Below are 18,342 nucleotides of genomic sequence, written 5' to 3'. Positions count from 1 at the left end.
ACGAGGAAAAAGCTAACATATTAAACACCTTCTTCTCCACGGTATTCACGGTGGAAAATGAAATGCTAGGTGAAATCCCAAGAAACAATGAAAACCCTATATTAAGGGTCACCAATCTAACCCAAGAAGAGGTGCGAAACCGGCTAAATAAGATTAAAATAGATAAATCTCCGGGTCCGGATGGCATACACCCACGAGTACTAAGCGAACTAAGTAATGTAATAGATAAACCATTATTTCTTATTTTTAGGGACTCTATAGCGACAGGGTCTGTTCCGCAGGATTGGCGCATAGCAAATGTGGTGCCAATATTCAAAAAGGGCTCTAAAAGTGAACCTGGAAATTATAGGCCAGTAAGTCTAACCTCTATTGTTGGTAAAATATTTGAAGGGTTTCTGAGGGATGTTATTCTGGATTATCTCAATGAGAATAACTGTTTAACTCCATATCAGCATGGGTTTATGAGAAATCGCTCCTGTCAAACCAATCTAATCAGTTTTTATGAAGAGGTAAGCTATAGGCTGGACCACGGTGAGTCATTGGACGTGGTATATCTCGATTTTTCCAAAGCGTTTGATACCGTGCCGCACAAGAGGTTGGTACACAAAATGAGAATGCTTGGTCTGGGGGAAAATGTGTGTAAATGGGTTAGTAACTGGCTTAGTGATAGAAAGCAGAGGGTGGTTATAAATGGTATAGTCTCTAACTGGGTCGCTGTGACCAGTGGGGTACCGCAGGGGTCAGTATTGGGACCTGTTCTCTTCAACATATTCATTAATGATCTGGTAGAAGGTTTACACAGTAAAATATCGATATTTGCAGATGATACAAAACTATGTAAAGCAGTTAATACAAGAGAAGATAGTATTCTGCTACAGATGGATCTGGATAAGTTGGAAACTTGGGCTGAAAGGTGGCAGATGAGGTTTAACAATGATAAATGTAAGGTTATACACATGGGAAGAAGGAATCAATATCACCATTACACACTGAATGGGAAACCACTGGGTAAATCTGACAGGGAGAAGGACTTGGGGATCCTAGTTAATGATAAACTTACCTGGAGCAGCCAGTGCCAGGCAGCAGCTGCCAAGGCAAACAGGATCATGGGGTGCATTAAAAGAGGTCTGGATACACATGATGAGAGCATTATACTGCCTCTGTACAAATCCCTAGTTAGACCGCACATGGAGTACTGTGTCCAGTTTTGGTCACCGGTGCTCAGGAAGGATATAATGGAACTAGAGAGAGTACAAAGGAGGGCAAGAAAATTAATAAAGGGGATGGGAGAACTACAATACCCAGATAGATTAGCGAAATTAGGATTATTTAGTCTAGAAAAAAGACGACTGAGGGGCGATCTAATAACCATGTATAAGTATATAAGGGGACAATACAAATATCTCGCTGAGGATCTGTTTATACCAAGGAAGGTGACGGGCACAAGGGGGCATTCTTTGCGTCTGGAGGAGAGAAGGTTTTTCCACCAACATAGAAGAGGATTCTTTACTGTTAGGGCAGTGAGAATCTGGAATTGCTTGCCTGAGGAGGTGGTGATGGCGAACTCAGTCGAGGGGTTCAAGAGAGGCCTGGATGTCTTCCTGGAGCAGAACAATATTGTATCATACAATTAGGTTCTGTAGAAGGACGTAGATCTGGGGATTTATTATGATGGAATATAGGCTGAACTGGATGGACAAATGTCTTTTTTCGGCCTTACTAACTATGTTACTATGTTACTATGTATATGACAAAAATGTTTTACGAGGCTTAGGCTCAGTAAACAAAGTGTCCCTGTTTAATAGAACAACTAGTTAAAATACTGCCTTTTTTTAACTGCTCCAGAAAAATTTGAGTGAATTTTCATTGATGGCCACAGGCAAAAATACCACACTTTCTCTGGGATCTAAGAGGTAACCTCTATCCTTGTGGAGAGTGACATGCCTGACATGCCATTGTAGGGAGACTTATAGGCCATGCAATGCTCCACTGGGAAATTTAAATATTTGGATTGCTATTTCCAATAGGTGACGATAGATTTTAAGTCCTCTTCCTCTCTGAAGATGCAATTTGCTAAACTGCGATTCTGGTTTGTCATGTGGCAAGATTTGTTAAAAGGTCGATATTGACTGTTAGGATTGCTACTTCCAATAGGTGGTGCTAGAGTTCAAGTCCTCTTCCTCTCTGAAGTGCCAATTTGCATAATCTACACTGCATTTTTTCTAAGACCTATTCTTCCACAGAAAAAAAGTATTATTGGCAATAATATGACTGTACTTAATTGTTTAACTGAAACATCTTCCATGACACATGTGAAAATAGCCTAAAGCTTACTTTACAATTCAATAATTGCCTTGATAGAAAGCAAGTAACATTGTTTCTTGGAAACAGCAACATAAGTGCTGGAAATTCCAGCATTGCAGCTCAACTACACAAAAGCTGCCTTTGAAATCCCAGTCATGTCTGCTCTGAAAACCATGGAGTGCAGCTATGTAGATGACCTTTACAACTGGCATTGCTCAAGGTCTGCTGTAAGTTGGCCACTGATTGATATCCAAGACTAAAAAGAATACATATACGGTATATATGCATATATACACATGTGGTCAAAATTGTTGGTACCCCTCGTTTAATAACAGAAAACCCCTCAGTGGTCGCAGAAATAACTTGAATCTGATAACAGTAATAATAAATAAAAGATCTATGAAAATGAACAAATGAAAGTCAGACATTGCTTTTCAACCAAGCTTCCACAGAATTTAATAAAAAATAAAACTTATGAAATAGGCCAGGACAGAAATGATGGTACCCCTGAAAATACGGTGTAAATCACGGTGAATTAGTGTATTAGGGGATCACAGTGTATCGACTAATTACCATCATTACTACCATTTACAGGTGTCTACAATCTTGGAATCAGGGAATGGGCCTGTATATAGGGCTACAGATACTCACTGTGCTGTTTGGTGACATGGTGTGCATCGCACTCAACATGGACCAGAGGAAGTGAAGGAAAGAGTTGTCTCAGGAGATTAGAAAGAAAATTTTAGACAAACATGTTAAAGGTAAAAGTTATAAGATCATCTCCAAGCAGCTTGATGTTCCTGTGACTACAATTGCACATATTATTCAGACTGAGCCAACCTCCCTGGATGTGGCCGCAGGAGGAAAATTCATGACAAATCAAAGAGACGGATAATACAAATGATAGCAAAAGAGCCCAGAAAAACTTCTAAACAGATTAAAGATGAACTTCAAGCTCACAGAACATCAGTGTTAGATCGCACCATCCATCATTGTATGATAGTCCAGTCAAAATACGAAAAAAAAATACTTTACCCTGAATAAATTCCAAGAAAGCGTTTTATAGTTTTTTTTTGGTAGTATTACATGTAGGGAAAACATACTAAAAGTTTACCAAGATAGGGCTACCACAAAGGGTCCAAATGTGACGTCAAAGAATATGGCCGCTAAAGCTGTAAAATGTTAAATGCGACTCGCCTTGCAGTGTCTATCAAATTGTCCACCTCTTGTCCACCAAAAGAAACGGATTATCCGCTCACTCTCGTACCAGTAAACTATGGCTGAATTACCAACAGATGGTTGAATAGCAAGGGAGCTTATCGAGGCCGATCGTACAGGATCCTGGCTGATGCACCTTCATGCTGTAGCTGAATGTTTGCCCATTCTTGCAGCTTCTGGGCATGGGAACTATGTGAAGGCCGCCTACCTTTACCTCCAGTCTATGATCACTCTGGAAGATGATATGCCACCAGTCTTCCATAGATTTATGAATGGCTTGCATGTTGTAAGGCGGACTGATGAGTACTGGGCAGGCCTGGGTGACGACCTAGTCATCGAGCAAGCTCTGATGTACTCCCTAAAAACTGCAGGAGGACTCACCAGAGGAAGTGGAATGTCCGAACATCAGAGGGCCTTGTGGACTCGGTCTGTGCCAGTGTCCTCTTCCTACAGTGATGCAATGCAGGGTTTCACTTGCCAGAGCTTTGTCACCAGTGAACAACACAAGAAGGCAAGAACGTCAAGGACGAGAAGAGATTGTGAAGACCTGGAGAAAATTGTAGATAAACTCAAGACCTTTTCACCTTTCTCTGATGAAGTGTCTCTTCGCAACATTATCACCTGTGTCAATGCAAATAAGGATGTGAATGTTCATAACCTGTTCACCATTGGCAGAGAAATAGTGGCAACAATGGAGGGTCAAACACTGTTTTCAGTTAAAGGGAACCTGTCACCCCGTTTTTTGAGATTGAGATATAAATACTGTTAAATAGGGCCTGCGCTGTGCGTTACTATAGTGTATGTAGTGTACCCTGATTCCCCATGTATGCTGAGAAATACATTACCAAAGTCGCCGTTTTCGCCTGTCAATCAGGCTGTCTGGTCAGGTGGGCGTGTTCACAGTGCTCTTTTCTTCCCCAGCTTTCCTTTGGTGGCGTAGTGGTGTGCGCATGTCCAAGGTCCGAATTCCCTGCGCCCATGTGAAGACACAGCGCGCGATCTGCGCTGTCATCCCTTTCATCGGTGGGGGCGGCCATCTTCCTGGGGCCGCGCGTGCGCAGTTGGAGTGCTCTGCTGCACGGGGCTTCAGGAAAATGGCCGCGGGATGCCGCGCGTGCGCACAAGAGATCGCGGCGGCCATTTTCCCAAAGCCGAGATGCAAACTCAAGGATGTACCCGAAGTGGAACATTATGTTCTTGACGGAGGTTCTCTTCTCCATCGACTGAAGTGGTCAGAAGGAAAGACATATTGTTTAATCGCTGAAGACTATGCATCTTTCACACTAAAGCACTATGGTAAGGCTACGATAGTATTTGATGGTTACATTGGAGGACCAAAGACTAAGGACATTACCCATCAGCGACAGCGCAAAAAACAAACAAGTAACAAAGTGAACATTGCTGAAGGAACGAAATTTGTCAGGAAAAAGGAAGACTTCCTTTCGAAAGTGGAGAACAAACAGTCTCGTATCAATCTTGTTTCACAGCGCATGAATGACAGAGGTTGCCACATAATACAATCAGAGGGGGATGCAGATGTGGAGATTGCTAAGGCAGCAGTGTCAATGTCATCCAACAAAAGTACTAGTCTCATTGGCGAAGATACAGATCTTTTGGTGTTGTTACTTCATCACGCGTCAACCAACGATGGCAGCAAGCTTTATTTCTACTCAGATAAAGGGAGTCCTGCAGCAGTATACAACATTAAGGTTATGAAGAAGTTCCTGGGAAACCATGCCTGCAGCAGTCTTCTGTTCCTTCATGCATTCACGGGTTGCAATACCACTTCTGCGGTTTTGAAGGGAGACTCGGTCTTAAATAGCTGTGCTAAAATCTTTTCCACACCTAACAAAAACAGAGCTGAGATTGAAGACGCTGGGTGTAAAGCGATGGTGGCATTGTTTGGGGGCAAACCTGGAGACAATCTGTCTGCAATCAGGTATTCTACTCTCTGCAAAAAAGTTGGTTCAGCCAAAATCTTTGTTACACCTGAACGACTGCCACCGACCTCCTCTGTAACAAAGTATCATGCCCTTTGGAGTTACCTCCAAGTCATGCTTTGGATGGACAATGGTGAGGCCATGGACACTACTGAATGGGGATGGGAACTGCAGAACAACAGTCTAGTTCCAGTGATGATGGATACTTCACCCGCGCCAAAAACACTTCTGAAAATAATTCACTGCAATTGTTCTCGTGGTTGTAGTACACTTCGGTGCACTTGCAAAAGACACAGACTTACCTGTTCACGGGTATGCGGACTATGTCAAGAAGGGCATTGTGACAATATGAGTGAGGAAGCAGTGTCTGATGATGAAAATAGTGACTATTGACCTGACACGCTTATTCAGTGATGAAGTAGGTCTTAAAATGCACTGTGTATTAATTCTATAATTTGTAGAAATGTATACGTATGTCATGACGTCATGGATGACGTCATGACCTCGCCTGTCCATGTACAGTACAGACCAAAAGTTTGGACACACCTTCTCATTTAAAGATTTTTCTGTATTTTCATGACTATGAAATTTGTACATTCACACTGAAGACATCAAAACTATGAATTAACACATGTGGAATTATAAACTTAACAAAAAAGTGTGAAACAACTGAAATTATGTCTTATATTCTAGGTTCTTCAAAGTAGCCACCTTTTGCTTTGATGACTGCTTTGCACACTCTTGGCATTATCTTGATGAGCTTCAAGAGGTAGTCACCAGGAATGGTTTTCACTTCACAGGTGTGCCCTGTCAGTTTTAATAAGTGGGATTTCATGCCTTATAAATGGGGTTGGGACCATCAGTTGTGTTGTGCAGAAGTCTGGTGGATACACAGCTGCTAGTCCTACTGAATAGACTGTTAGAATTTGTTTTATGGCAAGAAAAAAGCAGCAAAGTAAAGAAAAATGAGTAGCCATCATTACTTTAAGAAATGAAGGTCAGTCCGAAAAATTGGGAAAACTTTGAAAGTGTCACCAAGTGCAATGGCAAAAACCATCAAGCGCTACAAAGAAACTGGCTCACATGAGGACCGACCCAGGAAAGGAAGACCAAGAGTCACCTCTGCTTCTGAGGATAAGTTTATCCGAGTCACCAGCCTCAGAAATCGCAGGTTAACAGCAGCTCAGATTAGAGACCAGGTCAATGCCACACAGAGTTCTAGCAGCAGACACATCTCTACAACAACTGTTAAGAGGAGACTTTGTGCAGCAGGCCTTCATGGTAAAATAGCTGCTAGGAAACCACTGCCAAGGACAGGCAACAAGCAGAAGAGACTTGTTTGGGCTAAAGATCAGAAGGAATGGACATTAGACCAGTGGAAATCTGTGCTTTGGTCTGATGAGTCCAAATTTGAGATCTTTGGTTCCAACCACCGTGTCTTTGTGCAACGCAGAAGGGTGAACGGATGGACTCTACATGCCTAATTCCCACCGTGAAGCATGGAGGAGGAGGTGTGATGATGTGGGGGAGAGTGGAGAGTGATGGGGTGCTACACTAGATGACCTGGCAAGATGATGGTTTGGGGCAAGCTGGACTGCACAGAGTGAAGGCAAAAATGCCAACAAGTGCTAAGCATCTCTGGGAACTCCTTCAAGATTGTTGGAAGAACATTCCCGGTGACTACCTCTTGAAGCTCATCAAGAGAATATCAAGAGTGTGCAAAGCAGTCATCAAAGCAAAAGGTGGCTACTTTGAAGAACCTAAAATATAAGACATATTTTCAGTTGTTTCACACTTTTTTGTTAAGTATATAATTCCACATTTGTTAATTCATAGTTTTGATGCCTTCAGTGAATGTACAATTTTCATAGTCATGAAAATACAGAAAAATCTTTAAATGAGAAGGTGTGTCCAAACTTTTGGTCTGTACTGTAGCTGGTATAAAACTTTGTATAAAAATTGTTATATGAAATATATACTATACAAAATGCAAACTCTTCTGTAACCTAAAGCTACAGCTTGAAATATGGAAATATTCGTTATTTTTAGTGCGATGGCTGTCATCGTCTTATGACATCATAGTTAGGACCTTTGTGGTGATCAATTTTTGGAAAACTTTTAATATGTTGTTTCCCACATATAATAGTAATAAAAAAAATCATAAAACGCTTTCTTGGAATTTGTTCCGGGTCAAACCTTATTTTGACTGGACTATGAGCCAAAGTGGACTTCATGGGAGATGACCAAGGAGGACTCCATTGATGAAAAAAAATCATAAAAAAGCCAGACTGGAATTTGTCAAACTTCATGTTGTCAAGCCACAAAGCTTCTGGGAGAATGTCCTATGGACAGACAAAAATGGAACTTTTTGGCAAGGCACATCAGCTCTATGTTTACAGATGGAAAAATGAAGCATATCAAGAACAGAACACTGTCCCTACTGTGAAACATGGATGAGACTCTGTTATGTTCTGTGGCTGCTTTGCTGCATCTGGCACAGGGTGTCTAGAATCTGTGCAGGGTACAATAAAATCTCAAGACTATCAAGGGATTCTAGAGAGAACTGTGCTGCCCAGTGTCAGAAAGCTTTTTCACAGTCACAGGTCATGGGTCTTGCAACAGGATAATGACCCAAAACACACAGATAAAAACACCCAAGAGTGGCTCAAAGGAAAACATTGGACTTATCTGAAGTTGCCTTCTATGAGCCCTGACCAAAATCCTAAGTTGAGTCTCTTTGGAAAGAGCTGAAACATGCCGTATGGAAAAGGGAACCTTCAAACACGAGACAACTGGACCAGTTTGCTCTTGAGGAGTGGGCCAAAATACCTGTCGAGAGGTGCAGAAGTCTTATTGACAGTTACAGGCATCATTTGATTGCAGTGATTGCCTCAAAAGGTTGTGCAACAAAATATTAAGGTAAGGGTACTATAATTTATATCCAGGCCTATTTCATGATTTTTTTTTTTTTAATTCTGTGGAAGTATGGTTGAAAACCAATATATGACTTTCATTTGTTCATTTTCATAGATTTTTAATTTATTATTACTTTTGTCAGATTCAAGTTATTTCTGTGACCATTGTGGGTTTTTATGTCATTAAATGAGCGGTACCAACAATTTTAACACGTGTGTATATATACCATATATACTCTAGCATAAGCTGAGATTTTCAGCCCTTTTTTTAGGCTGAAAGTGCCCCTCTTGGGTTATACTCGAGTCATTGTCTCAGGGGGTCGGCAGGGGAGGGGGAGCGGCAGCTGTCACATCATACTCACCCCCTCCTGGTGCAGGAGGGGGTGAGTATGACAAGGAGGGTGAGCCATGCGATATTCACGTGTCCCCGTTCCACCATCGGGCTCTGTCTTCCTCTTCCGTATCCTCTGGCTGTGATGTTCAGGTCAAAGGGTGTGATGACATGTTTAGTGCGCACCCTCTGCCTGAACAGTCACTGCAGAGTGCCAGAAGACACAGTGGTATGCGGCAGTGGAATGGGGACAGATGAATATCGCAAGCACTCGGCGCCCAGTTTTGAGAGGTGTGTATGTCATTTTTTTTTAATCGCAGCAGCATATGGGGCATATTATTCTATGGAGCATCTAATGGGGCCATCAACCTTTATGGAGCATTATAAAGGGCACATTATTCTATGGAGCATCTTATGGGGCCAACATTAACCTTTGTGCAGCATTATACAGGGCATCTTTTAATATGGAGCATCTTATGGGGCCATTATTAACCTTTGCGCAGCATTATATGGGGCATATTTTTGTATGTAGCATCTTAAGAGGCCGATCATGAACTATATGGAGCATTATATGAGACGTATTTTGTATGGAGCATCTCATGGAGCCCATCATGAACTGTATGGAGCATTACTGTATATGGGGCTCCTGATTCAATATGGATATTCAAAAACATTTAACCTATTGATGTCTCAATCAATTTTACTTTTATTGGTACCTACTTTGATTTTTGAAATTTACCAGTAGCTGCTGCATTTCCCACCCTAGGCTTATACTCGAGTCAATAAGTTTTCCCAGTTTTTTGTGGCAAAATTAGGGGTCTCGACTTATACTCAGGTCGGCTTATACTCAAGTATTTGGTATATACAGTGGGGAAAATAAGCATTTGATACACTGACGATTTTGTAAGTTTTCCCACCTACAAACCATAGAGATGTCTGTAATTTTTATCATAGGTACACTTCAACTGTGAAAGACAGAATCTAAAAATAAAACCCAGAAAATCACATTGTATGATTTTTAAATAATTAAATTGCATGACAATGTGCATTACAAGAGATCGAAACATCATCTACTCTACATCTACATCTTCTCCAAAATTGTATCAGCAAAAACACCAGCTCAAACCAAGCCCTCACACAGCTCTGACCAAACATTAAAAACAATAAGGGTCTCAGCAAAAATTTGGTCTTCCAAACTTGCAAACTTTTTTTATCCCTTAATAAAAGTCAAAATGATGCATGTTTGATATCATCAGAATTGTACTGACCTAGAGAATCATATTGCTGGGTCTTTTTTACAACTTATAATGAACAATTTAAAAACAAAACCCCGAAAACAAGAATTGTGCTTTTTTTTGCAATTTTACAGCACTATTTTTTTTTGCTGCTTTACAGTACCAGTACGTGAAATTATAAAATGGATAGTTTCACTCACAAGTATACCTTGTCCTGCAAAAAACAAGCCCTTATACATTTATGTGGCTAGAAAAAAAAAGTTATGACTCTTGGATGAAGGGGAGGAAAAAACAAAAGTACAAAAACGTAAAATTATCTGGTTGGGAAATGGCTGACTTTTATTTATCCACACAATCATAATTGTTAGAACTGACATTTAATTCTGCTGTTTTTTAAACAACTCTGATCACATATTCCATCGTTGGTTGCATACATCTGCTATTGTAAAACAAAAGTCTACTAGTTGCTTATATTTTTGTGGGTCACACTTGTATTGGAAAGTGAAGTCTACTAATACACTTAAAGGGGTTGTCCGGTCCAAATCGATAAGTCTGCAGTCACTCTGTGTGTGACTGCAGACTTATGAATCCCCCCAGTGCATGCACTTTGCACTGCGAGCATTCACCGGCGGTATCTGATCTGAGAATGGAGGGTATGTATGCGTTATACATACTCCGGGCCAGTGGGTATGACCTTGCTTCCATACACTTGTTGGCCACACCTATTGGACGGTTGCATTGCTAGACAGATAAGTGTATGGAGCGAGGTCGCACCCACTAGACCCCTAGCCAGGAGTATGTATAACGCATATATACCCTCAGGTCCCGGGCTCAAAACCAAATCCATGCAGCACACAGTGCGTGCGCTGGGGGGGATTCAGAAGTCTGCAGTCATACAGAGTGACTGCACAATTATTGATTTGGACCGGACAACCCCTTTAAAGAAATGGTATGTCATGTGAAATTAATAATGTCCAGGGAAATGCCAGTATAGTTTTTAGCACAAGTCCTGTTTGTGGAAATCTATGGATGAGTTAAGATCATTTTCCAACATGTACACATTCACTGAATGCATAGAGTGATTATAGCTTGGCTGGAAGAGGTGCTTACATGACAATGTTACAAATAACTCACTATGCTGTCAGCATAGTCTCTCGCTATACTGCTGTCAGCTTGATCTCTCCTCTGTCTCTAAATATATTGCTGTCAGCTTGATCTCTCCTCTGTCTCTCACTATACTCCTGTCAGCTTGATCTCTCCTCTGTCTCTCACTATACTGCTGTCAGCTTGATCTCTCCTCTGTTTCTCACTATACTGCTGTCAGCTTGATCTCTCCTCTGTCTCTCACTATACTGCTGTCAGCTTGATCTCTCCTCTGTCTCTCACTATACTGCTGTCAGCTTGATCTCTCCTCTGTCTCTCGCTATACTGCTGTCAGCTTGATCTCTCCTCTGTCTCTAAATATATTGCTGTCAGCTTGATCTCTCCTCTGTCTCTCACTATACTCCTGTCAGCTTGATCTCTCCTCTGTCTCTCACTATACTGCTGTCAGCTTGATCTCTCCTCTGTTTCTCACTATACTGCTGTCAGCTTGATCTCTCCTCTGTCTCTCACTATACTGCTGTCAGCTTGATCTCTCCTCTGTTTCTCACTATACTGCTGTCAGCTTGATCTCTCCTCTGTCTCTCACTATACTGCTGTCAGCTTGATCTCTCCTCTGTCTCTCACTATACTGCTGTCAGCTTGATCTCTCCTCTGTCTCTCACTATACTGCTGTCAGCTTGATCTCTCCTCTGTCTCTCACTATACTCCTGTCAGCTTGATCTCTCCTCTGTCTCTAAATATATTGCTGTCAGCTTGATCTCTCCTCTCTTCAATTATACTGCTCTCCTCTCTCTTTCTCAATATTCTACTGTGTCTCAGCTCCATCTGTCCCTTCTGATACAGCTCAGACAAGTTTAGCAGAGGGGAGGAGTTTCTGTTTAGAGCTGGCATCTGATTGGTCACTGCAGTAATGGCAGGATTTCTACCATGTTTAGTGTAATTGTGCAGCAGCATAGGGGCTCTTTGAATAAAAAAATACAAGTATTTACTGTAAAATCATTCAAGATATAATAAGGAGCACCAAAGATACAAGCCTGTGCATATATTTCATATTTGGATGACTAGTACACTTTAATAATATGAGAACTAATGTGTTCCAATCAATATTTTATTATGATTTTGTTTCCTTCCACCAACTCCTGTCAAAGTTCCTAAAATTGCCAACTTTGTGGTAATTTAGTTTACTCCCCACCAATTTTGTACTTTGGTTATATAGGAGTATATATAATTAACTAGCTGTTTCCAGCCAGCTAACGCTCGGCACGCTCATTGCTATCTAATTAACGCTGCTAGTGATTAAACTAAAGTAAATAATGACAACATTCAATAACGCTTACACAGGTGGTAAATTAACTTAAATGAAGTTAATAACAATAATAATCATTAAAAATCTGAAGAATACTAATAATACATTTTATTCACAGTGTAAAATCAAAAACAAACTGGATTCAGTAAGATGTGCATTTTTTATTCATTGCAGTATCTAAACAAATTTCATAACGAAACATAAATAATGTTAAAATTTCTCTGTAAACACAATTAAATGTATAATCATTTTTGTCATTTTCAAAGATCTTTCCTTGACTTCTACCAGGTACAATTTAATGTGTGGGGACGGGATTGTGTGTGGTAATGTGGTGGGGGGTGGGATTATGTGTGGTGATGTGGTGGGGGCGGGATTATGTGTGGTGATGTGGTGGGGGCGGAATTATGTGTGGTGATGTAATGGGGGGGTCAGATTATGTGTGGTGATGTGATGGGGGATTGTGTGTGGTAATGTGGTGGGGGGCAGGATTATGTGTGGTAATGTGGTGGGGGGATTTTGTGTGGTAATTTGGTGAAGGGGCGGGATTATGTGTAGTAATGTGGTGAGGGGGCGGGATTATGTGTGGTAATAGGGTGGGGGGTGGGATTATGTGTGGTGATGTGGTGGGGGGCGGGATTATGTGTTGTGATGTGGTTGGGGGCGGGATTATGTTTTGGAATGGGGGCGGGATTGTGTGTGGTAATGGGGTGGGGGGCAGGATTATGTGCGGTGAGGGTGGGATTGTGTGTGGTAATGTGGTGGGAGGCAGAGCTACTGTGCAGGGGGCAGGATTAGCGAGTAATCACAATGCCTCTTATATATATAGATATGTTTATGCTATATAATGAATTTGTAACACTGGACTTAGACTTACTGATAATGATATTTAATGGTAATTAATTATATACAGGCATTAATAACACTAAAATAGTCAAGTTTACCCATAGCACAACCCACAAATGGTAGACCAGAGATTGAGCCCGATGCAGGGGGTGCTTGAAAGTAAACAAGTTATTAGTCACTTTTTGTTGGACTGTGTATATAATATCTCTTTAAATGGTTCTATTCTAGGTTTCATTTACTCACCAAAGGTTTCATTTCATCTTCATCTTTGAAATAATAGAGCTGGTCTCCCTTGAGAACAAACCAGCGCGTGTGCCAGGTTTTGACAAAACCTCCTTGCTTCCGCAGCCATCCACACTTAATTGCGTTCTGCCGTCCTTGGCCAGTTTGGTGGCTCTCCGCAGAGACATTGTAGTCGTCCATGATCAGACTTATAGACTTTTCTGTTAAAGTAACAAGAGAAGAGAGAAATAAAATACATGAAATCATCTTTGTTCCATAGGAAAGAGAAAAAAAAAATTGTTTCCTCAGTAGAGATAGAACAGTAAAACAAATAGTCCCTGACAACAAAAGTTGCGCTGCAAGGGTTCCTACTGTATTCTTCAAACTTATCTCCATGCCTGTGGCAGTCAGCGGGGAGCTAACCTACTTTTTAAAGAGTGGTTCAGCTGTAAAAGGCAAACAAAGGAAAGGAGCAAATCATGGATGTCAGGTAGTATGGATCACAGCCAACCTTTACCTGCAGTTCCTCTTCCTCAAAGAGAATACAGTGCACACAGTCACGTTATGTGCTATTTCTACTTTCTCAAGTCTTTTGCACTGCGGTATACTTTTGAGAATCTAACAATTTGATCAACCCATCTACTTCCATAGGGACCTCATTTATTGTGGATCCTTTCACTATGGAATGCTCTTGACCAAACCAAGGAATAAAGAATATTGATTTAAATTTAGATGTTAACTAAATCCTCCAAACATATTCAAGTACTATTGGGCACATAATAAGGTGACTTGAAAAAAGGACTTATCATATTTAGCAGCCGTGTCAAGACATTGTCTTCTTTTTATTCAGCAACGAGCAAACAGCCATGTCTGTCTCATTCATAGAGAAAAAGAAAGTGACGAACGGCTTCACAGGAGCTCCAAGCTGGTGTTAGGGGTGGTTAAAACAGAAGATACGCTGCAGCTCCAGCCGGATGCCTCGCAAGAGGATAAAACAAGAAGGGACAAGAAAACAGTCAACTTAACTGTCACCTGAGGAAGACGGGGCTATTCCATTGAAACGCGTTGTGGAAACTAAGAAATCAAGACTTTATATCAGCTCACCGTCTCGCATGCGCTCCTATGACCGTTTTTTTGTCCCTTCATGTCTGTCTCCTTCAGTCTCAGGTCATGCAAAATTAATTTGGATACGTGCTCTTTTCCTCATGTATGTCATGTGAAGATTCCACCTAAAATGTTGTTTCACATGAGATGGTGAAGAGAGACACAGTGCGCCCATGTTTGTTACAATGGCTGTTTGTACATTTCTAAGTTAAGTGAGGACATTATCCCAATATGGCTGAAAAATGTGACTCTTTTTTCAAATGTGCAAAATCTATAACAGCTTACCCATCCCCAGCTTCGGTGACAGAGAAATGGTCAGTCCAAACTAGGAATCGGTACTTAAGTTCTATTGAACACTGGTAATGCACAATTGTATGCAGTGATGTTTTACAGCATAAAATAAGAAAGATATTTAAGTAGCGGGACAAATTATTATACACATTGAAAAGAACACTACAGAAAAGACATGGACAAAGTACGGCCCGTGGGTCACATTCGGCCCTTTGAATGTTCCTTTCGGCCTGTAAATGGGAACAGCTAAAGGGCTGGAAACAATGGCATGCTGCACCCCATGATTAATCTTCACCCTCAGTGTCACAATTTGACCAGTATTTGCATCCTCAGGATGTAGATACTGCTGAACTCAATGGTGGAGCAGGGTCCCTGATGCACCATTCAGTCTATGTGACAGTAGGCACAGTGGCATCACTAAATCACGCCTCGTGTGTGAAATCTCAGACCAGAACAGCATCGGAGGGAGTGGGGTTATGCAAGTATTTTTTTTTTAATTATCATTTAATATTTATTGGAAACTATAGGGTTATCATACTATATGTGGTGGGAAAGGGGGCTATGGGGACATCATTCTGTTGGTGGGTGACTAAAGATTATTTTTCCCGTGCAGTGCTAATACGGGGGAAATATTTGTGAAATACATCAACTTAATGGCCAAATTTGATCAACAAAACGCTGTTAATCTCACAGACCGGAGACACGGATCAGTGGGATCAATGGGTCAGTATGCTGACTGACAAAAAGCAGTCAACAAACGGACATGTAGAACAGATTTGTGAATGTAGCAAAATGCTAAGGGAATATGCCCATGATCAGAAATTGCTGCTCGTTTGGCACTGCATATTTATGCAGCGTCAAACCCGCAGCGGGCAGATGTTACAGCATGGTGGATGGGATTCCTAGAAATCCCATGTCCAATATGCATCAGTAGTCACCTGCGGAGACTGCTATAATAATAACAACAGGACTTGCTAGACTACTTAGCCTTTTGAGCTGTAAATAACCTATGTGTCTTTTTGTTAGAAGGGTTGCTTTATAGTTCAAGAAGAATGGGTTGGAATCTTACACCTGTGTTCTGAATTTTATTCCAGTGTTAAAAATGTTTTATTATTTGTCAGGTTTATTCTCCCGCTGAGCTACTTACAAATAAATATCATCTCTGAACTTCTGTCAACTTAATATTTTCTCATTTTTATGACTAAAGAAAATTATGCTGGAGCCAACCTGAATAATAGGAGCAATTCCGAATTGTAATTTGACTGCGAAAAACTGAATGGTGTGACTCTGTAATGAGGGGACTATGAGCTTATGTCTATGAGCACTTAATATGAGGCAAGGAAACCTGGGAAGCAAATGAAAAATGTTAGCTATTCAGGTTGAAATCCATTTTACTGTTCCCAAGTTGTTTGTTCCGGGATATAAATAAGTTTCTGCTAATGGATAGACATGCTATGTGATTGTCAGATTATCACTTACTGATGATTTTTGTATCAGAATTCAGGGGTAAAGGTAGGGAGCAACTGGTAAGATGTGTACCCCAAATGCTGAGTGTCAGCGGAGGGGGACACCAGCGAGCAACTCACGGTGAAGTCCTTTCTCAACCTATGCCATATATGTTCTTCATGACAACCACATTTTAAAAGCTGTGTTGATGTGTTAGCCATTGTATCCTTAACAACTAAGCTGTCAAACAAGATAAGGAAAACCAGGTCAATGTTGGACTGAGACTGTGCTGACAGCAGAGGTTGAAAAATTCAGCTTAGCACCTGTCAAGTCCATTATTTAGCCAGTCGTTCAATGGATTCATTACGTGTTACTATTAGAGGCATAGTAAAATTAGCAATAGTTGCAAGCAGAGCTGCCTGAGCTATGTTGATATGGCCACTTTATTTTTCCCTAAAATGTGCTAGGAACAGCATTTTTGCTTAGTCCAGTCTTCATCACTGACTGTATGGTGATCTGCTCACAACAAGCATGAATACTTAATATGTGATTTTAAGTGTACGCAAGTACGCGGTGAGGGTTCTTTTTAACCTCTTTGTCATGAAATGTGTCCAGAGCCTCTCACCTAGCCAAATTAGTTCTCATGCTTCACACTGACGAGGGCCATCAGCCCGAAACACCGTGTCTGCGAATTGAGATACTGATTTGGCATCTTATCCTAAGTCATATTGCATGACTCGTTAAAGGGTTGATTGTGACTTGTAGGATCGCTACTCCCAACAGGTGGCGCTATAGAGTTCAAGTCCTCTTTTTCTCTGAAGAGGCAATTTGCATATTTCATTTTGGATTAGCACTTAAATTTAACTCTCAACCAGACAGGGACACTAAATACATAGCTCTTCATAACGATTGTTGGGAAGCTCAAAGTCATTAGTCAAATTTCTGTACGTGGAAGAAAATAGAAGCTGGAGCTTTTTTGTTTGTATCAATTATTTGCTTTACACCTTATTAATGTTGGCATTTTTGTCCATTTTCTGTGCGTGGAGCATAGAACTAGGAAGCACCAACCAGCAACAACTATTAAAAATCTAATAATGGGAGCGGTATCGGAACTATGAAGATAAGTATCATTTGTATTACTTTTTTAAGCTGAGTCCTCTTAATAATACATTTATTTGAATGCCAATCCCCTTACCATCAAACCAAATGTTAAATGGTACATCACACTTATGTTGTGACTTTCATTCATACTGGAATCCACAGCACTCTGATTGATAAATGGTTAGATAGCCCCAACCTCAGAAGTTCCTGATTGACTATAATTGTGTTCATTGAGTCCATATGATGTCCATGATTTTAAACTGAGAAATAGCAATGAATGCAGTTATTTTTTATGTAAAATATGACACGAAGTGAGTGAAATAAGTATTGAACACATCACCAATTTTCTAAGTAAATATATTTCTAATGGTGCTATTGACATGAAATTCTCACCAGATGTTGGTAACAACCCATCCAATCCACACAGGCAAATAAATCAAACCATAAATGTCTATAAATTAAGTTATGTGTAATAATGAGAAATGACACAGGGAAAAGGTATTAAACATGCTTTCTGAAATGCACTTAATACTTTGTACAAAACTCTTTGTTGCTGTTGACAGCTTCAAGACGCCTCCTTCATGAAGAAACCAGTCACATTCATTGCTCAGGTTTGATTTTGGCCCCTTCTTCAACACAAACACTCTTCAAATCTTGAAGGTCCAGTGGGCTTCTTCTATGAACTCTGAGCTTTATTTCCTTCCATAAGTTTTCTATTGGATTCAGGTCAGCTGATTGGTGGGGCCATTCTAGAAGCTGTATTTTCTTTCTCTGAAACCAATTGACAGTTTCCCTGGCTGAATGTTTGGGATCATTGTGTTGCTGAAATGTGCACTCTCACTTCATCTTCATCATCCCGGCAGATGGCAGCAGATTTATATCAAGAATGTCTTGGTACATTTGTCCATTTAGCCTTCCTTCATTTACATGAAATTTGCCAATGGCAAACGCTGAAAAACAGCCCCACACCATGATATTTCCA

At 40.7% G+C, this 18,342-nt stretch overlaps 1 protein-coding gene across 2 annotated transcripts in view; it reads right to left on the bottom strand.

Annotated features, from left to right (window-relative positions):
* The window catches only part of ARHGAP24 (Rho GTPase activating protein 24), an 896,906-nt gene that overhangs the window by 600,530 nt on the left and 278,034 nt on the right, over positions 1-18,342 (bottom strand). For both annotated transcript variants that reach the window (XM_069743298.1, XM_069743290.1), the window contains exon 2: positions 13,440-13,639. In XM_069743298.1, coding sequence (XP_069599399.1) covers positions 13,440-13,619 — 180 coding nt within the window. In that variant the 5' untranslated portion in view covers positions 13,620-13,639. The remainder of the gene's footprint in view (positions 1-13,439; positions 13,640-18,342) is intronic.

This window comes from Ranitomeya imitator, chromosome 1 (assembly GCF_032444005.1).
Source record: "Ranitomeya imitator isolate aRanImi1 chromosome 1, aRanImi1.pri, whole genome shotgun sequence".
Lineage (NCBI taxonomy): Eukaryota > Metazoa > Chordata > Amphibia > Anura > Dendrobatidae > Ranitomeya > Ranitomeya imitator.
Note: the sequence above shows the minus strand (reverse complement) of the source record. Positions and strands in the feature narration are given on the sequence as shown.